The sequence below is a fragment of the Leucopleurus acutus genome, assembly GCF_964270905.1.
Source record: "Leucopleurus acutus genome assembly, chromosome: 7".
NCBI lineage: Eukaryota > Metazoa > Chordata > Mammalia > Artiodactyla > Delphinidae > Leucopleurus > Leucopleurus acutus.
This window is the reverse complement of record NC_139150.1, coordinates 36905578-36931046: the sequence shown is the minus strand read 5'-3', so window position 1 is coordinate 36931046 and position 25469 is coordinate 36905578. Positions and strand designations below refer to the sequence as shown.

General features: G+C 44.9%; 1 protein-coding gene across 1 annotated transcript in view; it reads left to right on the top strand.

Moving 5' to 3' along the window:
• The window catches only part of RUSC2 (RUN and SH3 domain containing 2), a 59696-nt gene that overhangs the window by 28799 nt on the left and 5428 nt on the right, over positions 1-25469 (top strand). Inside the window, exons 2-3 of the mRNA XM_082843236.1 lie at positions 18039-20135; positions 24763-25392. Coding sequence (XP_082699362.1) covers positions 18107-20135; positions 24763-25392 — 2659 coding nt within the window. The 5' untranslated portion in view covers positions 18039-18106. The remainder of the gene's footprint in view (positions 1-18038; positions 20136-24762; positions 25393-25469) is intronic.

Genomic DNA, 25469 nt, shown 5'->3' with positions numbered 1-25469 from the left:
AAAACATTTATAGAGCACTTTCACACACTGTTTTGAGTAGACACTGTTCAGATCCGTAGCATGAGGTATAATATCTCCCCTTAGCCTCCACATCCTTTTTCTTGCCTAGTGATTCCCTATAGAATAGCCTAATCCAGGCCTAAGAATGCTCAGTAGCCAATGGTTATATTCAGATATATTTTCACCACCCTGGATCTCTCTAAGTCTCTTGCTAATTGCGTATCTTTGAGATTTTATCCTTTATTTAAAACATTTCACACATAGCTGATTCGTGTTCTGTATCTGGCATTCTTTTTTTTTTTTTTTTTTTTTTTTTTTTTGCGGTACGTGGGCCTCTCACTGCCGTAGCCTCTCCTGTTGCAGAGCACAGGCTCCGGACGTGCAGGCTCAGCGGCCATGGCTCACGGGCCCAGCCGCTCCACAGCATGTGGGATCTTCCCGGACTGGGGCACGAACCCGTGTCCCCTGCATCGGCAGGCGGACTCTCAACCACTGCGCCACCAGGGAAGCCCATGGCATTCTTAATATTTGAAATTCTTGCAGTTTAAATCTATTATTTGTTGTTTTCTGTTATTCATTCATGGTTTCTTGTTTCCATGTATATTTGTGATCTTTGATACAAACTAATTTTTACTTACTCTTTAATTTTGAGAATGCTGTCAACTTAAAGTTGGAGATATTTTCCTCCAAAAGTTGGGAGGAACCACCAACCCTGGATCACTTGAGCTTGCTTCAAGGGTCTCAGCCTACTATGGGGGTCTTGGGTTTGGCTCCTTCACCTTACTAGTGGTCCAGGGCTTGTCATTCTGACCGTAATAGGAATGCTTTGGGAATTAGCCCTCAAGAAACTGTTGTTTGACCCCTTGCTTATTCCACAGCTCATGATTTTTTTTTTCCTCTTTTGGGGGGTGGGGCAAGTAGTCTTGGAGATTTTTCCTATTTACTATAAGCCCTGAAATGCTTTAAAAAGTGTATGTTATACAGGATATAGGTTTTTTCTTTGGTTTTTTTGGGGGGTTTTTTTTTTGCGTTATGCGGGCCTCTCACTGTTGTGGCCTCTCCCGTTGCGAAGCACAGGCTCCGGACGCGGAGGCTCAGCAGCCATGGCTCACGGGCCCAGCCGCTCCGTGGCATGTGGGATCTTCCCGGACCGGGGCACGAACCCGTGTCCCCTGCATCGGCAGGCGGACTCTCAACCACTGCGCCACCAGGGAAGCCCAGGATATAGTTTTTTGTAGTAGAAGGGACTCCCTTGATATCTTGTTCACTGTAATGCAGGAAGCAGAAGTCTCTCTGTACAATTTGATATCCTACTTTTTTTTATTAGCTTTTAAGCCTTTTTCTGTACCACTAAACATTCATTATAAACGTAATTCCTATGGTTTCATTATATTCCATTGCATGGCTAGACCACCATTTAATTAGGCATTTTTCTATTAGATATTTAGAATGTTTTCAGGTTTTCGCTGTTGTAAATAATACTGCATTGAACATCATTGTGGTAATGTGAGGTAAATCGGGGGTTGAGGATATAAAGGAAAAGCATAGCTGTTACCCTGGGGAGGGGTTGTAAACTCAAATGCTTTGTAGGATCCAGGCAAATAAAGCAAATGAGTATAGTGAAGCAATGAAGCTGACTAGTACAAAAGACCAAAGGGAATGGTGGGAACATGTCAAACTGAAGGGCACATGCCCATCTTATAAATAAGGGCAGTCATATCTCTAGCTGATTGTTACCATCTAGGAATGAGGGACTGGTATGGTCAGTTCTTCTGATTTTTCAAGCAACACAAACTGAAAATCTAAAAAAAAAAAATTTTATGGTGGCATTTTTACTGTGCAAACCACATAAAATCTGTCGACACACAAGATGTGACCATCAGGCTGTCACTTTGCAACCTTTGCTCTAGGATCATGACTGTGGGAATAAATGGTGGGGAAGTACTGACTGAAGACATGGCTGTTCAGTCATCTTTCCATTCTCAGTACGAAATAGAGAGAAGTGAGGAGTTAAGAGTTTAAGATCTTGGCCTTGAAGATTTATTTACTAAGGCTCAGCTTTTTGGTTTTCATCTTCCTTCCTTCCTTCCTCACCTCTTATCAAATATGCTATTCTCAGACTAAGCTAACCTTCTGAAAGCAGACTTGAGTCCAGCTAGCCCACTGGGCTTGCCATTCAGTAGCTTTACCAAACATTGGTGGTGACCTACTAAGTGCCAAGGCTCTGGGCTCAGAATTACTTATCAAGATATAAGACACAGTCCCACCTTCCAAAAGTCTGCTGTCATCAAGAGGTAAATAACAAAATAAAATGGCCAAGACTTGGTACCAAATGAGTTGTACAGATAATTGGTATTGAAAAAGTTCAGAAGAAAAGACTTTCATGATAAAGAAAAGCTTCCAGAAATGGTAGAATTTGAGCTAGATCCTTTTTTAAAAAAAAAGGCGAGAGAAATAGGGAGAGAGAGCATTCCAGATATCTTCCCAGTGGAGTGAGCCAAAACTCAAAATTCAGAATAAATTTGGCATGTGATGGAACATGGTTGGATAAGTAGGAAGGAACTTTGAATACCACATTGAGGAATTTGGATGATCCTGTAGGCAGTTGGGAGCCACTGAAGGCTTTTTAGTAGTAAGGTGACGTATTGAAGGCAGTATACTTGGGGAGATTAGTCTTGTGTCAGTATATAGGATAGCTGGGAGGAAAGAGCCAAAATGAAAGCAAGAAAGCTAGTTAGAAGACTATATAATAATTCAGAGGAGAGATGCTGCAGGTCTGAACTAGGATGATAGGAGTAGGGATGGGAACTTGAAAGGCAATGTAACAAGTAGTTAAGAACACTGACTTTGGAATCAGACAGTTCTGTGTCTGAATCCCAGATCAGACATTACTGACTGAGTTACCTTAGGAAGGTTATTTAATAGCTCTGAGCCTCAGATTTCTCATCCATGAAACACAGATACTAATACTTAGCTTAGAGAGTGGTTATATGGATTAAATGAGGTAATGTAAGTGCTTAGCATAGTAGTTGGAATGTGGTAAGAGCACAGTAAATTATTAGATCAATGCCTAAAACATTGGAAGTTAGACTCAGCATGACTTGGTGATTGTCTGAATGTGAGGAGAGATTCCAGATGATTCTTGTATTTTCAATTTTGTGCTACTGGTAGTCCAAAGAAAGCTGATTTGAAATAGAAAAATCAATTTGGCTTTATTTTTTATTTTTAAGGACAGTCTCCTTAATATTTATTTGTTTGTTTGTTTATTTATTGGCTGCAACGGGTCTTAGTTGCCGCATGTGGGATCTTCCATTGCAGCGCGCGGGCTCCTCACTGCGGTGCACAGGCTTCTCTCTAGTCATGGTGTGCGGGCTCCAGAGCGCGCGAGCTCAGTAGTTGCAGCACGTGGGCTCTCCAGTTGTGGCACCCGCGCTCCAGAGCGTGTGGGCTCAGTAGTTGTGGCACGTGGGCTCAGTTGCCCTGCGGCATGTGGCATCTGAGTTCCCCGACCAGGGATCGAACTGGCATCCCCTGTATTACAAGATAGATTCTCAACCACCGGACTACCAGGGAAGTCCCTCAATTTGGTTTCAAACGTGTTGAATTTGAGGTAATAATAAGACGTACCTAATACGGTATTGGAGATTTGATTCTGGAAACGCAGGAAGAATGTAAGATTTGGAAATCAACAGTATAATGGGAAGGGCTAAACACTTCTCAGGTTGAAAAAGACTTCAGGTCTGAGCCCTGCTGTAAATCTACCTTTAAATATAGGTCAGGTATTGTATTAAACAACTAAGAAAGAATGATCTAAGAAGTAGAACTAGGAGGGTTGTTGTTATGGAAGCCAAAGGCAAAAGAGGGTTTCAGTAGGAGGGGATGGCTAAGTGTCAGACAATTTAAATATTATGGGTTTAAAAATTAGAACTGTTTCAGACAGTTCATGTATTAATTAAAAGAAGTCAGACTTCCGATGTTTAAGAAATAGTTAAGGAGAAAGTAGAATTAACATAGTTCATTGTTCTAAGAATTTTGGTATTGAAAAAAACAGAAGGAAGGGGGAATTGTCTAAGGTCCTTAGGTTGACATGGCAGTGATACCCTCTGCTTTCTAGTACACTTGAGTTTCTGCCACCCCACGCCCACCCAGTCACAGAGCCTTTAAAGACTCCTGCCTCTGTGGAGCTGAGCAACACCATTCACTGCTGCAGCTTTTTTTTTTTTTTAACAGCTTTATTGAGATATAATTGACATCTGTTTCATCATTTAAAGTATACTATTCAAAAAAGAGGGGATATATGTATATGTATAGCTGATTCACTTTGCTGTACAGTAGAAACTAATACAACATTGTAAAGCAACTATAATCCAATAAAAATTTTTTTAAAAGTATACTATTCAATTGTTACTAGTATATTCACAGAGCTGTGCAACCATCACCGTAATCTAATTTTAGAACATTTGCATCATCCCTAAAAGAAATCCCAAACCCAGTAACAATCCCTCCCCATTTTCCCTTCCCCCAAGTCCCTGGCAGCCACTAACCTACTTTTTTTTAAAATTAATTAATTAATTAATTTATTTATTTTGGCTGCGTTGGGTCTTCATTGCTGTGCCTGGGCTTTCTCTAGTTGCGGCGTGCAGGGGCTGCTCTTCGTTGTGGTGCACGGGCTTGTCATTGCGGTGGCTTCTCTTGTTGCGGAGCACAGGCTCTAGGCACGTGGGCGTCAGTACTTGTGTCACATGGGCTCAGTAGTTGTGGCTCGTGGGTTCTAGAGCGCAGGCTCAGCAGTTGTGGCGCACAGGCTTAGTTGCTCCGCGGCATGTGGGATCTTCCCGGACCAGGGTTCAAACCCATGTCCCCTGCATTGGCAGGCAGATTCTTAACCACTGCACCACCAGGGAAGTCCCACTAATCTACTTTTTGTCTCCATAGATTTGCCTAGTCTGTGCATTTCATATAAATGCAGTCAAACAATATGTGGCCTTTTTTTTTTTTTTTTTTTTTATGTGGCCTTTTGTGTTCAGCATCTTTCACTTAGCATAATGTTTTCAAGATTCATCCATATTGTAGCGTGTTTCTTTTTATTACCGAATAATATTCCGTTTTATGAATATACCACATTTTATCTATCCATTTGTCTATTAATGGATATTGAGTTATTCCCACTTTTTGGCTATTATAAATAATGCTGCTATGAACATTCATATGCAAGCTTTTGTGTGAAGATATGTTTTCATTTCTTTGGGGTAGATATCTAGGAGTAGAATTTCTGGGTCATACGGTAACTCTGTGTTTTACATTTTGAGGAACTACCAGACTATTTTCTAAAGTGACTGAACCATCTTACAATCCTCCCAGCAATATATGAGGGTTCTAATTTCTCCACATTGTCATCAACACTTGTTATTGTCTCTCTTTTTTATTTAGCCATTCTAGTAGGGAGTAGTATCTCATTTAAGTTTTGATTTGCACTTCCCTAATAACTAATGATGTTGAGCATCTTTTCATGTGCTTATTGACCATTTGTATGTCTTCTTTAGAGAAATGTCTATTCAGGTCCTTTGCCCATTTTTAAATTGGGTTATGTGTCTTTTTATTGCTGAGTTGTAAAAGTCCTTTATGTATTCTGGATAGAAGTCCCTTATCAGATATATGATTTGCAAATGTTCTCTCCCATTCTGTGGGTTGTCTTTTCACTGTCTTGATTGTGTTCTTTAAAGCACAAAAGTTTTAAAGTTTTATGAAATCCAACTTACCTATTTTTTTTAATAAATTTATTTATTTTATTATTTTATTTTTATTTTAGTTTTTATTGTTGGCTGCGTTGGGTCTTCATTGCTGCGTGTGGGCTTTCTCTGGTTGCAGCGAGCGGGGGCTACTCTTTGTTGCGGTGCACGGGCTTCTCATTGTGGTGGCTTCTCTTGCTGTGGAGCACAGGCTCTAGGTGCGTAGGCTTCAGTAGTTGTGGCACGTGGGTTCAGTAGTTGTGGCTCGTGGGCTGTAGAGCACAGGCTCAGTAGTTGTAGCACACGGGCTTAGTTGCTCCACGGCATGTGGGATCTTCCTGGACCCGGGATTGAACCCGTGTCCCCTGCATTGGGAGGCGGATTCTTAACCACTGTGCCACCAGAGAAGCCCCAACTTACCTATTTTTTTCTTTTGTCACTTGTATTTGTGGTATCTTGTCTAAGAATGCATTACCTAACTCGAGGTTATGAAGGATTATTCCTTTTTTTGCTAAGCTTTCTTTTAACAGACCTTTTTTTTTTTTTCTCATGAACAGCAGGGGGCTTCTCTGTCAGCCTTTTGAGTCAGATCTGCCCACCACTTACTTTCATTCACTCTCTCACTCTTTTTGTATTACTCTTATTCAACAAGACTTTGACTAACCACCTTCTATAAGCCAAACACTGTGCTAGTATTATAGGAAGCACAAAATAAAAATGATACTGTCTTAAGCTCTGGATATTGGGGATACAGAGATGACTATAACTTGGACTTTGCAGTCTAGAAGATCCATTAAGGCAGATATGTAAAAAAGAACATAACCATGTCAAGTGACAAATGATATACTTAATCAGAACCTCTCATGGGGCTTCCCTGGTGGCGCAGTGGTTGAGAATCTGCCTGCCAATGCAGGGGACACGTGTTCGAGCCCTGGTCTGGGAAGATCCCACATGCCGCGGAGCAACTAGGCCCGTGAGCCAGAACTACTGAGCCTGCGCGTCTGGAGCTTGTGCTCCGCAACAAGAGAGGCCGCGACAGTGAGAGGCCCACGCACCGCGATGAAGAGTGGCCCCTGCTCACCGCAACTAGAGAAAGCCCTTGCACAGAAACGAAGACCCAACACAGCCAAAAATAAATAAATAAAATAAAATTTAAAAAAACACCTCTCATGAACTGATGTTAGTTTCTGATGAAGCTTCCGTCAGTATACAATGAAATAAGAAAAATAATGACAGTGTGCTTTTTTAATGAAATGATGGTGATAGTTGATGTAGGGTGTTTTTTGTTGTTGTTGTTTAATGATCTTACTTGGCGATATAAGATATTGGCAATCCTGTATTGATCCCCTGGCTTTTGTGGGATTTTTTTATTGTCTGTAAAATCAACAACCTCCAGCCACAGTTCGGAAGACAGAGATCATTTCTGGCTCCAAGGTGATCAGTGAAGACTTGATGGAGGAGTTGATCTGGGCCTTGCAGGTTTTAGATAATTCCTCATAGGTTTAGCCAAGTGTAACAGGCAGGAGAATCTGAACAAAGAGTGGAAAGAGCTTATGAAACAGGTTTGAAGGACTACATGACCGGGGATGGGAAGTAAGGTTGGGTAGAGAGGGAGTAGACAGCCAAGATGGAGGACCTTGAAAGCCAAAATGAGTTTGAACTTGATTCTCTGGGTAATGGGAAACCATTAAAAGGGGCAGGAGTGACATGTTGAATAAAGATGGGGCTTCAGGAAGATGAATCTGGCAGTACTAGATAGAAGGTAAATTGCAGGTGAGAAGACTAGTTAGGAGGCAATTGTGGTTTATAATGTGATGGTTTTTATATTTTGTTTCTAGCCAGAAAAAAATTTGATCTTCTCATCAAAGCCCTATAGATCTTTGGCCATAGTTGGTGGAAAGTAGGTGATGCTGTGGTCTGTGATATAGTGAAGTAAGTTAAGCACTGAGAGTATGATAGCTGCCACCTTCTGTAGGCAGCTGGAAACACTTCCTAAGTAGTAGCTCTCTAGTACAATGCATGGCTTAGTCTCACAGAAATTTCAGGGACAAAGACCCTGGGCCCAGAGCTCTTACTGGAATTCTCAGCACTGGTCATGGAGATTGACTTTGCCCCAGCCTACAGCCCAGCTAGGGGAGAGGGAAGTACAGTGACACCTTTCACTGTCCTTGAGGGGATCGTTCATGGCTAGTTTTATGAACAGCTGCCTTCCTCTCTCCTTCCCTTCCTCATTGTTTCCTGCTTTGTAGAATCAAGAAGGCATGGCCCCTCAAACATTTATTTCAAGGTTGGAGATAGGTTTTTGGGTCTTCAGCAACTTCTGTTCTTCTACAACTCAGTTCATCTTAGGATGCTGTCACTGAGCATTTGAGTCTCATAGGGAATAGAAGCAACAATAAGGGGAAAGAAACGACATATCTTCTGGATCCTGAGTGGTAGCTGATGTGGTCCTGGCCAGTAGACCTAAGGCTTCTTTTTAGGGACCTGAAATCCAAGGGCTTGCCTGTGGCGTCCAGATGGTAGTCAGTACTGGAAGGAGCTCTATGCAGGGCTAGTGCTTGAGGGCCAAGACCATCTTGACACCACCATCTCTGTGTTCAAGGATGGCAGCAGGCGGCAGTGGCATGAACTGGACAGAGACATGCTGCTACTTACTGTACAGCTGGCTCTGCCTCTGGCTTCTCCACTGTCTACTGATTCCCACAGAACTGGCCCAGAACCTGACGAGGGTGGAGCAGGGAAGGGGTGGAGGGCTCTGTAGTTCTTCAGACAGAACTGAGAATTTTCTCTGGGCTGGGGAAGACCACTTCTTTTCCTTAGCCTTCCTTTCCCTAGGAAAGTAGGCTTTCTGCCCCCTGGCCTGGATAAAGGGACTCTGCCCTCCCACAGGCCCAGCTGGACCTCACTCAGTACTGACCTAAAACTGATGTAGGTGAGAGGGCGGAAGGTTCTGCTACAGCCCCACTAGCAGACCCGCTGAAGATCCAGGGAACTGAAGTGGACCCTGTGGTAGGAAGGGGGCCTGTAGCCAACTTGATCCTAAGGCTCACTACCACCCTGTATATAGAAGCCTCTATGGCCCAGTCTCTCTTTTTTTCTGAGACAGACCCCGTTTCTCTGAAGAGGCACGCCCTAGAAAGCCTATTGCCAAGTCTAGGAACTTGGTGTTACTGCTGGTGGAATGATGACTGGTCCCCACAGCCTCCCTGCAGGGCTTCAGGAACCCCCTCCCAGGCTGGCTGCTCCACCCTGAGGCTAGTCTAGAATCCTAGTGAAGGGAAAAAGCTGGAAAACAAGGAGTCATTCAGAGTGGGTGAAAAGAGGAGGGAGAGGTTTCTGGCTGAGATCTAAAAGGAGGGGCCTAAGGAAGGAAGGAAGCTCTAAGCCTCCTCCCAGACCTTTTCCCTGAGACTCCTAGGGATGAGAGAGGAGCGAGGCCCAGCTCTCTCGCTATTTTTCTTTGCCGCTTTGAGAGTTCTCATCTTCCAGCACTGACTGCCCTCTGTGGCTGACTCCTTTCTCTACCTTCCCCCTTCCCCAGGCTAAAGGGCCCACAGGGACTGGCAGGGAGGAAGGCTGAGCGGCTGTACTGTGGGCATGCCTATTCCTTTCCCTTCCCCCTTCCCTTAGCAGCAACGTCACCGCAGCACCAGAGGCAGCAGCAGCGGCAAGGATACTGGGGCTGGGATTGCGCAGCCTCCCTGCATTAGCAACGATGCCATTGTATTAGCAGAAATCAGATCTTAGGAAATCAGCCCAGTTCCCCCTGTGTGGTCCTGTGGAACAGTGCCTCAGCTTGAACTGTCAAGATAGAGCTTGGTCGGAGTGCAAAAGGAACAGAAGCCTCCAGATACAGCTAAGGCTCCTTACAGAGGTATGGCTCAGCGGAGCTGGGGGGAGGGGCAGGGCAGAGATGCTAGAATAACTGATCAGCACATTTGGGCCCTGGTTTTGAGGGTTGGCTTTGTCTTCCCAAAAGAGGGAGAGAGAGAGAGAGAGAGAGAGCGAGCATGAGCGCAAACATTAGACAAGCTCATCCATGCATACATTTGGGCTGTGGTGCAGAGATGGGGAAAAACAGGCTTGGGCTAATGCTATTTTGTCAAGAAGCAGAAAATCCCCTTCCTCCTTTCTGAGCATCTCTAATGAGGCTGTTATAGTGCGGGTCAGCGTAGAGGGGGTCAGATCTAGAAACAAAGGCTTAATAGGGAGGAGATACCCCTACAGCTACTGTAAGTTTATGATGGAGACATGCAGGGATCCACACAGGAGGTACTGGGAAGCATTGAGTCCATCCTTTACCTCCATGCACATATGTACATGCACTAGACACACATACCATATCTTCTGGAGCTGTGGGAGCCAAGAGGCTACAGATAAGGATGGAATAAGAAAGAATGTTGACCAAGAGGCTCCACATTATTGGTTGGTGGGGATAAGTAGTGCCTAGGGCACCTGACCTATTATAATTGGTCTTCTTATACAGGCTTAGATTCCTAACAGGAAGAGACCTGAGCATAAGTTGATACTCCCAAATCCACCCTCCTGCTCTCTTCCCTTCAATCCTGTCCAAGAGAGAACCCAGACAGGAAAAGGGTTATCAGTCCTACTGAGGCTCCCCATCAGACCTCAGGTCAAGGTCAGATTGCTAGAGAGTAACAGCCGAGTATCACCATCTTCCCCGTCCTCCTTCAGGAGGCTAAAAAAAGAGGGAAGGGATTCTATGACTGGCAGAAAGATGCTGAAGACCAAAGACAAGGGAAACCTTTCTTCTGAAGTTTAGAACATCCTCCTGCCCAGAGTTACCCTGTTGCTGAGCAGATAGGAAGAGTTCTTTAAATTCCCATCTCCATTGATCACCTTGGTGGAGGATTCAAAAACATAGGCTAATAGGAGTCAGTAGTTCCATGTTGTGCAAAATGTGGTTGGATAATACATTGGGAAGTTGTGGGAGGTGTTAGTTCCCAGGAAGCACCTAGGAATGTGAACTGCAGAGCAGGGGAAAGGGGCGTTGAGGACTGTGAATGGGGCAGGGAGATGTGAGCTGGGAACTGGGGCAGGAGGTGGGATTGAAGAGTGTTTATTAGAGCATGGGGCAGTAATATGAAAGGGACTGTGGGTTCAGAGAATAGTAAAGTGGGTAAGTATAAACTGTGTAAATGGAAACTAGAGTGTGAGCCTATCCAGGAAAGGTAGGAAGCATCTGCTTTGGTAGCAGAGTAAATGTAGGGGCTTTAGGAAGAGGGTGTGGCCCTGATCTTTTCTCTGAGAGGCAGTTGTAGTGGAAAGAATTAAGAATTGGGCAGACCTGGGTTTGCGTCCATCTCAGCTGTATAATTATGGGCTAACTTCTCACACTTGCTAAGCTTCAGTTTTCTCATCTATAAAATGGGGATGATTATGTCTACTTTAAATGATTATAGTGAAATTAGAGATGATATATGTAAAACACCTTACATGTAAGTTCTCAGTAAATGATCACTAATAAATAGTATTATTATAATAGGCCAGGAGACACCCATTTGTGATGAGGGCCAGGAAGAGGGCTCTCGTGGAGAGCTTTCCCTGATTCTAGAGATCTAGACCTCGTAACTTTATGCTGACTAAGCCCACCACTTCTTTGTCCACCTGGTAGGCAGAGCTGAGCACTTTCTTCCACTTTCTTCCTATTCTGGGTTCTCTATTCCTTCCCCATCTTCATCTCCCATGTCTCTCCATTTAATCAGGGTACAAAAAGCATCTGGAATGAGCTCTTCCATCTCACTGTTTACTCTTCATCTTTATTAGCGCTCATGGGCCACAATATTAAACTTGTCTTGTTATAGAACATGTCTCTCCCGGGGGAGAAGTCTAATAGATATGCTCTCAGTAAATGTGTTCTGTGGTGTTTGAAATCAAGTCACGTGTACAGTATACTCTCATTACATTCCTAACTGATCAAGAAAAAAGGTCAAACATTAGGATTCCTGACTCTTGACTTAATTCTGTCATTTATCCATTGAGAGATCTTGGGCAAGTCATTTGTTTTTTCTAGGTGTTGATTTCCTTATTTTTTTAAATAAAGAAGTGGTTCTGCCTATTCTGGTGCATTGTTGTGAGGATCAATGAGATGACATACATAAAGAAGTGCTTTGTAAAATATGTGGATGTGTTGGGGCAAAAGGCATGAGTACAAAGTCTAATGAGGTGTCTGTAGAACTTTACCTTAGTTGGCTGAACTGGAGTTGTCTGTGGAGAAACTACTGGCAGATCAGGAAGGAATAAGACTTTCTCTGAGATACAAAAATATAAAATAAAATGGAATCAACCAGTGAAAGAGCTTTACACTTAAAATAGGGTTCAACACAACCTAAATATAAAAGCTAAAACTATACAGCATTTAGGGAAAAAAAGAGGAAAATTTCTTTATGATCTTGGGACAGGCAAAGCTTTCTTAGCATACAGAAAGATTTAACCATAAAGAAAAAAACAGATAAATGGGACTTCATAAAATTAAAACCTTATATTAATTAAAAAACACCATTAAGAAAACAAATGGGCAAGCCACATTTGAGAAAAGGCCACTTGAGAAAATATTCTCAAGACATACATCTGACAAAGGGCTTGTATCCAGAATAAATTTTAAAACTCCTACAACTCAACAATAAAAAGACAAGTCAGTTTTTAAAATGGGTAGAACAGGAGTCGATAACTAACCTACTGTGCCTACCATGTTCCAAGCACAATGTGTGGGTTCTAGGGACACAGGGTTGACTCTATCCCTAGATACAGTCCCTACCCTGTTCCTCAAGGAACTGCCCTCTAGTCTGGGGACAGATACATAAACATAACATAATAAACCTTCAGCGCCCTCCAGCCAAAGGTACTCCATCACCCTCCACATTCATTTGTGCTTTATCCCTGATTCAGAGAGTCAGCTTTCCAGACTCTATGTGTTGCTCTGTTTCTCCATTTGAATGTGTATATGACACAGTCAGTGGTTTTGTGGGTCAAAATCAGAAACTCTTATGCGCATATTACTTGTGAATGCCTTTTGAAAATCGTGCTATAAAAGGGGGTGGAGGGGTATTCATTGAAGATCAAGTGATGGCTGTAGCCCATAGGTACTCCTAAAATTACTTCCATGTGTGCAAGAAAGTTCTTTATGCTCCATTTAGTCCAGGCCTCAGATTGTGGCCTGGACCCTGGGGAAGCATAGTACTGTACGTAAGGGGAAGCCCCCTTCCCAAGCCCCAAAGCCACAGTATCTTTAGCACTTAAAGAAAAAAAACTGTTTAAATTATGTACATAGGGGCTTCCCTGGTGGCGCAGGGGTTAAGAATCCGCCTGCCAATGCAGAGGACACAGGTTTGAGCCCTGGTCCGGGAAGATCCCACATGCCGCGGAGCACCTAAGCCCGTGTGCTACAACTACTGAGCCTGTGCTCTAGAGCCCATGAGCCACAGCTACTGGAGCCCATGCACCTAGAGCCTGTGCTCCGCAACAAGGGGAGCCACCGCAATGAGAAGCCACGCACTGCAACGAAGAGTAGCCCCCGCTCATCGCAACTAGAGAAAGCCCGCGCACAGCAACAAAGACCCAACACAGCCAAAAATAAATAAATAATAAAAATATATATATATGTACATAACAGATATTTATTAGAAAGTTAGATGAAACAAAAAGAATAAAATTAAAAAATAATCGAAAATCACTCAACAGCAATAATCACTGTTAACATTTTGTTGTAAAGTCAGCCCTCCATATCTGCGGGTTGTGCATGCATAGATTCAACCAACCGAGGATTAAAAATATTCAGGAAAAAAGTTCCAGAAAGTTCCAAAAAGCTAAACTTGAATTTGCCATGCTCTGACAACTATTTACATAGCATTTACATTGTATCAGGTATTACAAGTAATCTGAAGATGATTTAAAGTAAACGGGAGGATGTGTGTAGGTTATATGCAAATACTACGACATTTTATATAAGGGACCTGAGCACCCTTGGATTTTGGTACTGTTTATGCTTTCAAGTTTTCTTCCATGTATATTGCTATGGTTTGAATGTCTGTGTGTCCCCTCCCCGCCATCCATGTGTTGAATGCTAAGTCCCAAAGGTAATGGTAGTAAGAGGTAGGGCCTTTGGGAAGTGATTAGGTCTTGAGAGCAGAGCCCTCCTGAATGAGATTAGCGCTTTTATAAAACAGAAAGATCCCTTGTCCGTTACACTATGTGAAGACACAGGTAGAAGGTGCTAACTATGAACCAGAAAGTGGGCTTTCACCAGAACTCAGCCATGCTGGAACCTTCATCCTAATCTTGGACTTCCCAGCCTCCAGAACTGTAAGAAATACATTTCTGCTGTTTATAAAGCCACCCAGTCTGAGGTATTTTGTTATAGCAGCCTGAATGGACTGACAGATACAGAGATATATTTATTTACAACAATGGTGTCATACTGTAAATTCTGTTTGTAATCTACTATTTTCACTTAATAGTTTGTGAATAGTTTCTCAAGTCAATAATAATCAAATTAACCAACATTGTTTTAATGATACTCTGTTCTGTACGTTTTTGGGTTTTTTTTTGTGGCTGCGTTGGGTCTTCATTGCTGCTCGTGGGCTTTCTCTAGTTGTGGTGAGCAGGGGCTACTCTTCGTTGCGGTGCGCAGGCTTCTCAGGGCTTCTCATTGCAGTGGCTTCTCTTGTTGCAGAGCATGGGCTCTAGGCGCACAGGCTTCAGTAGTTGTGGCACCCGGGCCCAGCAGTTGTGGCTCATGGGCTTTAGAGCACAAGCTCAGTAGTTATGGCACATGGGCTTAGTTGCTCCACGGCATGTGGGATCTTCCTGGACCCGGGATTGAACCCGTGTCCCCTGCATTGGCAGGCGGATTCTTAACCACTGTGCCACCAGGGAAGTCCCTGTTCTGTAATTTTAAAACTGATTATTGTTGGAATTTTAGTGTGTTCCCAACTTTCTGTTATCCTTGTGGCATATATATTTGAGTTCAAAGTTTTCTTGGCAAAGGAAGAGAAGAGATGGGAAGGAGTGAAGGGGAAATTATCTCACGTACCTCATAGCAAAACTTCCTCAAAATTATCTTTATCCCTCTCTACAAAATCCCATACTTTAAGGCAGCTGTTCCTCTCTTTTCTTTTTCTCATCTTGTCTCTGCAAATACCCACTCCCCTCCACTGCTAAACATTGGTTCCCTTCCCTCTTCCCATAAACCTTAATCTTTTTTCCTACTTAAAAATTATATCTTAACGGCTTTGTTAAGGTATAATTCACATACCATAAAATCCACTCTTTTATAAAACTGAGACATAATTCACATTCCATAAAACTCTGGAGTTTTTATTTTATTCACAGACTTGTGTAACCATCACCGCTATCTGATTTCAGAACATTTTCATCACCCCCGAAAAGAACCTCCATCCCCATTAGTAGTCACTCCCCATCTTCCAGTCCCTCAGTCCCTGGCAACCACTATTCTACTTTTTGTTTCTGTGTATTTGCCTATTCTGGACATTTCATGTAAATGGAATCATATAACATCATACAAAGAAGCCTTTTACGACTGGCTTCTTTCACTTACCTTTTCGAGATTCCATCATTCTATATGTAGCATGTGTCAGTACTTCATTCCTTTTATCGCTAAATAATATTCCATTATGTATACTGTATTATGTTTATCTGTTCATCAGTTGATGAACATTTGAATTGTTCCCACTTTTCTGGCTACTGTGAATAATGCTGCCGTGAATATTTGTATACAAGCTTTTGTGTGAACATACGTCTTCATTTCTCTTGGGTATATACCTAGGAGTAGAATTTCTAAGTCATATGGTAACTCTATGTTTAACATTTTGAGGAACTGCCAGACTGTTTTTCCAAAGTGACTGTACCATTTTACAATGGCTCCAGCACTGTTTGAGGGTTGCAGTTTCTCCACATCCATCTACCAGCATTTGTTATTGCCTTTTATCTTAGTGGGAATGAAGTGGTATCTCATTGTGGTTTTTATTTCTCTAATGACTAATGATGTTGAACATCTTTTCATGTGCTTATTAATCATTTGTATGTCTTCTTTGGAGAAATGTCTATTCAAGTTCTTTGCCCAGTTTTTAATTGGGTTATGTACTTTTTATTGTTGAGTTGTAAGAGTTCCTTCTATATTCTAATCAGAAGACTCTTATCAGATACACAATTTGCAAATATTTTCTCTCATTCTGTGAGTTGTCTTTTCACTTTCTTGTTGGTCTCCCTTGAGGCACAAAGGTTTTTGATTTTTATGAAATCTATCTTATCTGTTTTCTCTATTATCACTTGTGTTTTTGGTATCTTATCTAAGAAAGCATCCCATCTTAATCTTAATCTAAGATAATGCATTTACTCCCATGTTTTCTTCTGTAACTCTTAGCCTTGTGGCTCAGTTTAGCCTCTCTGATTTCTGCCTTTCTGCATATCTACTCCTTACCTCAATCAACACACAAAGGCTTGGGAAGTCCAACAGAGGAGCCTTCCTCTCAGAAAGGAAAGGAGGAAGAAAGAAGGTAAATACTTGCTTTTTAATTTTAATGTAATTTAACTTAACACAAAAGAATATATTTAATAGTGTCCCTTGCACATGTATTTATTAGACACTTGAATTTTTTCTTTTGTGTGTTGCCTGTTCATGTCCTTGAGCATGTGTGACTTGCCTGGCCCTTTACTGTACTCCACGTGAAGAGCTCTGATCCTGTGATCTAAATGAGTTACACTTTTAAAAATTTGTGGCATATGGGTTCAACTAAATGATGCAGAACTTATAGGCAGTGAGGGGTTTAAACTCATGGTAGGTAAGGAAAATGACAGGAATGATAAGGAAAAGAAGAGAAATGAATGAATTAGGAGAAATTAGGTAGGAGAAGTCTGAGCAAGTGAAGTCTTTTGGGACATGAACTTGGTAGCACAGGAGACTAGAACTTGAGGAGGCCATTCTGCCGTGGTCCAGCCAAGAGACCAGAGAAGCTTAGAATGGACTCTGTGTAGAGAACTTGACCTTAACCTATCAGAAGTAAAACTGGGAAGAGAAGACTTTTTAGGGGACCCTCATAGTTAAAGTTTTGGCTAAAACTGGGCAGAATCTGGGCACTTCAGATCTGTACCCTGAGCTAGATAAATATTAAGAATATTTTTTGCCTGGGGACTTCCCTGGTGGCGCAGTGGTTAAGAATCCGCCTGCCAATGCAGGGAATGTGGGTTCAAGCCCTGGTCTGGGAAGATCCCACATGCTGCGGAGCACCTAAGCCCATGTGCCACAACTACTCACCCTGCACTCTAGAACCCGCAAGCCACAGCTACTGAGCCTGCGTGCCACAACTACTGAAGCCTGTGCGCCTAGAACCCCTGCTCCTCAACAAGAAAAGCCACCGCAATGAGAAGCCCGCTCACTGCAAGGAAGAGTAGCCCCCGCTCGCCACAACTAGAGAAAGCTCGTGCGCAGCAGCGAAGACCCAATGCAGCCAAAAATAAATTAATTAATTTTTTTAAAAAAGGATACATTATGCCTCATGTTTGCCAAGCCTTATCTGATGTTGTGCTAGAATGATACAAAAAAGATAAAAACAGACCTCTACCCACCTTGAGAAGGAAGAGGCTGGCATCAGCCATACTAGTAGTCTGATGCCTAACTCGGTCTCTATTCAAGAAGCTCCAGTACAGTAGTGGAGAGAGTGAGGATCTTTAGCCCACAGCCATCAGAGAGGGACAGGTATTCTGGGGCTCAGAGGAGGAGAACAGGTGTCCAAGATGACATAGGCGTCAAATGATATAATACATTAAAATTTATTTTTCTTGCAAAATTATAGCTTATTGCTATGCATACGTGATACATTATTTGTGATTTCCCCCCCTCATCTGTAAACATCCTGTAGCTGTGTCTAAGACATCTCTGTATCTCCTCAGTGCCTAGTACCCTTTCAGGCATCTTAGACGGTTTTTTCTTAGTTATGTCATTATTCATACATTTTTTGTACTCAGGACTAGTCGTTATTTACTGCTAAGAAAGAGAAGGAGAAAATGCTGTCCCTGAGATTCCCCAGACCTTCAGATGTGGCATTTTGTTGCAAGTGGATGCATGACGAACTTAAAATGAAGGGGAACTCAAGAGCTGGACCTGTGCAATGCAGAAAATGTGCCCTGACGGGCTGTATTATCCAGCTGCATCTTGACTCTGAATCTTTTTTCCTCTTGGGCTCTTCTCCATCTGAAAATGATATGGGTAAGGGCATGTCCCTGACTTCAGGAAGGTGACATTAGGTTCCCTTTCTTTCCCTCTCTCTCCAGGTACCAAGCTCTCCTGATGAAATGTGTTCTGCCCCACTGGGCTCCGGGGGCAGTGTCTGGTGCTGTTGATGCCCTTGTTCGAACTTTCCAGAATGGATAGTCCCCCAAAGCTGACTGGAGAGACCCTCATCGTCCACCACATCCCCCTGGTACACTGTCAAGTCCCAGACAGGCAATGCTGCGGAGGGGCAAGTGCAGGTAGCGGGAGCACAAGACCCAATCCCTTCTGCCCACCTGAGCTGGGCATCACCCAGCCTGATCAAGACCTGGGGCAAGCCGACTCCCTGCTATACAACAGTCTGCATTCTGCTCCCGGGGGATCTGCGCGATCTGCAGACAGCACCAAGAACAGAGGTCGGGATGGAAGAGGCCCCGGGGCCCCTAAACGACACAATCCCTTTTTGCTGCAAGAGGGTATTGCTGAGCCAGGACTTGGTGACCTGTATGATGACAGCATTGGTGATAGTGCCACCCAGCAGTCCTTCCACCTGCACGGGGCTGGCCAGCCCACCTTCCATCCCTCCTCTTTCCAGCTGCCACCACCTGGCCCCAGAGTGGGCAGGCCATGGGAGGCAACACATAGTCGGGCTGGAGTGGTGGAGGGGCAGGAACAGGAGCCAGTGACCACCTTGGATGCCCAGCAGTGCAGCAGTAGCCACAGTTGCCGGCCAGAGCCGGAAGCAGAGACCATGGAGCTGGATGAGTACGGGGGCCCTGGTGGGAGTGGCAGTGGGGGTGGAGCCAGTGATACCTCTGGCTTTTCCTTTGACCAGGAGTGGAAGCTCAGTTCAGATGAATCCCCAAGGAACCCCAGATGCTCAGGCTCAGGACCCCAGCACTGCCGCTGCAGTAGCACATCCAGTCAGTCCGAGGCGGCTGACCAGTCCATGGGCTATGTGAGCGACTCCTCCTGCAACAGCTCAGACGGAGTGCTGGTCACCTTCAGCACCCTCTACAACAAGATGCACGGCAACTCCCATGCCAATCTCAACTCTGCCCCGCAATCTTGCAGCGACTCTTCCTTCTGCAGCCACTCAGACCCCAGCGCCTTCTACCTGGACCTGCAGCCTTCCCCAGCAGAGTCTAAGATGTCTTGTGAGTCCCACCACCCTGACAGTGGAGGAAGGGAAGGTGGCTATGGTTGTCCTCATGCCTCGTCTCCTGAGCTTGATGCCAACTGCAACTCCTACCGCTCGCACTGTGAGCCCTGCCCAGCTGTGGCTGACCTCACAGCCTGCTTCCAGAGCCAGGCCCGTCTTGTTGTGGCCACACAGAATTACTATAAACTTGTCACCTGTGACCTGTCCTCCCAATCATCCCCAAGCCCAGCTGGCTCTTCCATCACCAGCTGCTCAGAGGAACACACCAAGATAAGTCCTGCGCCAGGCCCTGGCCCAGACACTGGCCCTAGCCAGCCCTCTGAGTATTACCTGTTCCAGAAGCCAGAAGTCCAGCCAGAGGAACAAGAAGCAGTGAGCTCCGAAGTGGAAGCACCTGCTCCCGTGGGCCCCACTGTGATCGAGGGGCAGGTGTACACTAATACTTCACCCCCCAACCTCAGCACTGGACGTCAGCGCTCTCGAAGCTACGACCGCGGCCTAGAGCGCAGCCCTCCTATCCGCCTGGGCTCACTGGAACGCATGTTGAGTTGCCCAGTACGCCTGAGTGAGGGCCCTGCAGCCCTGACTGGGCCTAGTTCCCCACCTCGGCGTGTCACCTCCTTTGCTGAACTCGCCAAGGGCCGGAAGAAAGCTGCAGGCTCTGGCTCCCCCCCACTGCGAGTGAGCGCTGGGGACTCCTCCCAGGAGTTCTCACCCATCCAGGAAGCCCAGCAAGACAGGGTGGGCCCACTAGATGAGGGCACTCACTGTAGCCATAGCCTACCACCCATGCCCCTGGGGCCAGGCCTGGACCTAGTTGGCCCAGAGCCCTGGTCCACCCAGGTCTGTCAGGGCCTCCAGTCCAGTGAGATGCCACCTGCTGGCCTCAGAGCTGCTGGGCAAGGCCCCCTGGCCCAGCTGATGGATCCAGGGCCTGCTCTCCCAGGGAGCCCAGCCAGCAGCCATACCCAGAGGGATGCAAGAGCTAGAGCTGACGGTAAGGAACCTAAAGGCTGGAGAATACCAGGGTGTGTGCATGGCCTCCTCAGTAGTAGGGCCCTGCCCACCACCCCACGCATACCACTAGAGGTTCCTCAGCCTAGATCAATCATCTTTCCAGTCCAGAGCATGTCCTACGGTTGTAATAGGGGGAAGGAGGATGGAGAATAAAAAATACACCAAGGAGATAAAATTAGCACAACTTAGAGATTGATGTATCGGGGAAAGGAAGTACTCAAAAGATTGTGATTCTAAGCCCGGATGACTGGAAATATGTTGATACATGGTTAGGGACTGTAAACACAGAAGTAGATTTACTGGAAAAGGAATAAGGCATGAGTTCCATTTTGGACATTAAGGAATTTGCAGTGTTTAAGGGAAATGTCCAACAGGCAAACCACCCTGGGTATCAGTAAGTTCATTCTTTGATCAGTGATTGTAGCCACTCTTCAAAGAACCTGAGACCTGACACTTAACCTTTAAGCCTCCCAGGCCAGCTCTTTCCCTATTTACTTTATTACACTTAAGTAATTATTTTTTAAAAGCTCTGTGTTAAGTGGGTGCTGGTGATAGATGAGGGGAACAATCTCTGTCCTTAAGGAATTCCGATGAAGGGTGGAAACAGAAAAGGAAACAAAATGTAGAGATGGCAGTGTGCGGTACAAAATTAAAATGTAGAGATGGCGGTGTGTGGTACTAGTCTATGAGAGGGATAGCTAAACAGACCAAAATGTCAGAGGAGTACTAATACGGTTTACATTTAAGCACAGTCTAGAAAAATGATTAGGAATAGGCTTTGTGGAGACTAATAAAAAGAGCATTCTAGGCCCATACAGTAGTCTATACAAAATCACAAAGGCACAGAATATATCGATGCTTTCCAGAAACTGCAGATAATTTAGTATAGCTATAGTGGAATGTGGATGGAACCACTGAAGGATTTTAATCAGGGAAGTGGCATTTTTTGGTTTGTTACAGCATAGTGGCATGTTTTGATTTACATTTTAGAAAGATTTCTGATTGTTTGGGTGGAAGGTAGATTAGAAAGGATGTCTCCCTGGAGGTCAGGAGACCCCTGTGATCAGAGAGTCATTGGAATAAAAATAGTAGTTGAAGCTATGAGTGGATGAGAACATCCAGGGAGAATGTGTAGAGTTATAAAGGGAATGATGGACGGAGCCCTGGGGATACAGTGATTTAAGGTTGAGCAGAGCAACCCTCAAAGGAGACTGAGAAAAATTAGCCAAGAAAATAGAGGGAAAACCAGGAGAGGGTGAAGTCACAGGAGCCAAAGGAGGAGAACGTTTCAAAAAGAGTTAGTTCAACAAATGAAGAAATCACTAGGATTAAGGCTGAAGAATCCCAAGAGCAGCATTTGGGAGTGGCCAGCGTAGAAGCCAGATCTCAGAAGGTTTGGAAGGAAAGGGGAGATAAAGCAGGGGAAAGGTCGATAAAGGGGAATTGGCTGTCTGTAGCCTTAGGTTGGTCTGTTGGCTTCTCAAAGGAAAAGGGTTTAAAAAAATCATAAATGGTGTTGTCTCTGCTGTTAGGGAGATCACAGTCTATCAGAAGACTTCACACTCCTAAACATACACAGAGGAGGTGCCCTTGGGGAAGGGATGCAGGAGGGTCTCTAGGGAAGAGGGGGGTCAGAAACAGCAGGGATCGGTCAGAGTGCTTTGGAACCCACGCTCTTCTGAGATTGCAGTGTCTGGTGGGTGATATCTAGGCACAGGGCTTGCAGTCTGAGGGCAAGAGCAGCCCTGGTCAGAGATGGGAGGAGAGGCCTTCAAAGTGTTTTTGCTATCAGGTAAGAATTTTCATATTGAGATGCTGTTTTGTTCCATAAGTCTCCAGTGACTTACCACAGGGCTTTTTTCTTGATTCTGTATGACTTTTTTTTTTATATCAAAAAATGATGACAAAAGAAGTGAGATCTCTTTGAGATTCTGAGCAGCAGAATCAAGATTCAAAAGGGTTTTACCAAGTCGGGAAGGAACGTTTTGTTCTTTCAGGGACCAATATGAACTTTGATAATGTAAGCTGTACTTGAGTTGATTTGGGATATTTAATTGATTGCAAACTCAGAATGAGTCAGCAGTTTGGAAGGGCTTCCAAAAAGTTAAAATGGTTGGATTCATTTAGAGACTCGAGAAGGGAGGAGTTGATAGTCCCCCTCACCCTTGTGAACCACTTAGAGCCCTCCTGGAAGTTCTGGACACTCCATTTTAAGAGGGAACCGAGGGGCTGGGGCTGTGTCACCCACAGAAGAACAGACTTGGGTGAATGTGGTCTCTATCTCCAATTTTCTTAAGGGCTGTCACATAGAAAATGAGAAAACTTATTCCCTGTATTCCCTGAGGGTAGAACTGATACCCACTCCCCACAGTAGACACCCCTCCCCCTTCCCTGATCTTACTGCCTGAGAACTTAGCAGGGAGGATTTTTAAAAGAGTAGGAATAGATAGTCTAATTCAGACATACTCTGCATAGCATGTACAGTAAAGCTGGGATTGGGAGGGCCTACTCTGATAGCCAGCGTCAGCTCAGCCTTGAAATTTGGTATTTAAGTAAGTGGAGAGGATGAAGACATTCCCAGTAGGAAAAGCAGTGTGCTTAAAGATGGGAATGGGGGGGAAGAGTGGGGTCAATGAGCATGGCAGGTGTGGACGTTTGAGGGGAGAGCAGCTAATTTGTGGCAGGTGTGGACACCTACCTGACTGAGAAGATTAGACTTTGTTCTGTGGGCAGTAGTGCCACAGGAAATAAAATACTTCCTGAAGCTGGTATATGTAAGAAGATTTGGATGCAGTGAGCCTATACTGAACCGAGGGTGACAGTGAGGCTTCATTCATTTAACAAATCTTTATTCAGTACCCACCATGCACCAGGGTCTGTTCTAGGCACTGGGGATACAGCAGTAAACAATTTAAAAATCCCTGCTTTTCTGGAGCCCTTATAAGGAGTAATGGACAATAAACAAATAAGATAATTTCTGATAGTGAAAAATGGCTAAAAAGGAAATAAAACAGGGTGATTAGAGCATGACTTGCCAGAGGGACTGGGGTGATCAGAGAAGGTCTTAATGAAGTGATGCTTGAGCTGATGCCTGAATGATGAGACAATTTCAGCGAGAACAAAAGGCCCCGAGATGTTAATGAACTTGGCATGTTGAAGGACAGAAGAAGGTATTGCTGGAGCATAGTGAGCCAGGGAGAATGACAAGGGTTGTTCTCTGATCACTGACTGGGAATAGCAGGAGGGTATAGTCTGAAAATTTCCACTGAGAGTGGTTCTGAAGCATCTCCTTTACAGGGTGTGTTCACCATCCCCTGAAGACTCGCTGAAGTAAATAAATGGGGAAAGATGAGGAATAGGAAAATCCAGCCTGATATCATTTCATGTGTAGTACAATGTGGTAAAGAGAACATTAGCCCCGAAGTCAAACTCTGACTTAGGCAGAATTCTAGCTCTGCAGCTTTCTAGTTGTGTGACCTTGGGCGAATGACTTAATCTCTAAATTTCCAATACCCAGATCTTTCAAGTATGGATACTAATTCCTTCCTCAGAACTGTGGAGCCAGGGGTGCCAATGAACCACACCCAGGGTTTCAGGTGGTATGGATGCTTATAGCGCCATCTTGTGTTCTTTTACATGTTTACAGTGTGTGCAGTGTTTCATTAGCTGCACAGCCCATACACAAAGACTTTCCCTCCGTGCAGTGTCCTGTTGTGTGAGTGAGTCCCGTGTTTTGGAGTGAGGCCCGTGTTTTGAGGGACACTGACTAGAAGATTGGCTGAAAGAACAGGAGAGGACCACTCCTGGGGAACACACCTCTAGGTAGAGGGAGCAGATATGGACTCTGGGGCTCCAATACCAGGATCATGAGAGAGTGGGAGTAGGGTGGATAGGGTGACAGGGGGGCTGATTCTAGCTGCAAGTAAAGAAATATTTTATTGTGGTTAGATTTGCTCAAAAATGAAATGTGTCGGCTCTAGCGGAGACAGGGGATGATGGGCGAAAGTTTGAAGTAAATTAACATCTTGACCCTGAAAATATATTACTAACTCCAAGTCTTTAGGCCTTAGAAACAGAGAAAATGATGGTTCTGCCATTGGCAGAAATGGAAATCATCAGGAGAATGAATGAGGTGTTTTAAAACATTTTAAACATTTAAAATTAAATGTTTAAAATTTTAAATGAAAGCAGAACCCTAAAACAGAATGATCTAGAGATCAAGAAGAAGGTTGGGGCTAAAGCCATGGGTTCAGGAGTTGCCTGTACGACTGTCTGAACGTGAACAAGGCAGGGAAGAAAGTGTAGAGTGAAATATAAGAATTGAGCCTTAAGATATGCCCATCTTTGAAGTCAAGAAAATGAAGAAGGGCTGAACAGTCAAGAGGTACAAGACAGGTCAATGTCATAAAAACACTAGGAAAAGTTTTACAAAAGACGGGAGGAGCACATTCCACAAACCTGAATTACCCCTACCCCATTCAATTCCTTCAGCCCAGGTCCTACCCCGCTCATCCCCTTTCCCCAGGGAGCGTCATCTCCTGCTTCTTGTCTTCCCCTCACGTGAGTTCAGTGTTCATCTGATTCCTTCTCCATCCCTGTTGCCGCAGGGGGTGGTGCTGAGAGCCGACCAGTCCTTCGCTACAGCAAGGAGCAGAGGCCAACCACGCTGCCCATCCAGCCCTTCGTGTTCCAGCACCACTTCCCCAAGCAGCTGGCCAAGTCCCGGGCCCTCCACAGCCTCTCGCAGCTCTACAGCCTCTCGGGCTGCACCCGTGCGCCACAGCGTGCCCCCCTGGCTGCCCCCGCTGCTCAGGTCCCAGCGCACGCTCCTTCAGGGGAGTCTCAGGCATCCAGCAGCGGAGGTGCCAGGAAAGCTGGGCCTGAGCCACAAACCTCACGGCCGTCACCCCTGGGCAGCTACTCCCCCATCCGGAGTGCCGGCCCCTTTGGGCCCAGCACCGACTCTTCTGCCTCCACTTCGTGCTCCCCTCCCCCAGAGCAGACCACAGCCACAGAAAGCCCACCTCCATGGGGCCGCTCCTGTCCTCCTGCTGTCCGGCCTGCCACCTCCCAGCAGCCACAAAAGGAGCATCAGAAGATACTGACCTTGGCTGAGTACCGACTCCATGGAACAGGAAGCTTGCCTCCTCTGGGCTCCTGGAGATCTAGCCTCAGCCGGGCAGAGAGCCTGGCCCGGGGAGGTGGTGAGGGCAGCATGGCTTCCAGGCCCAATAATGGTATGAGGTTCAGTGCCTGCCCCCCACCCCACCCCAAGCAAGCTACCTCCCCACTGAATGGTTTCTTATACTCCAGC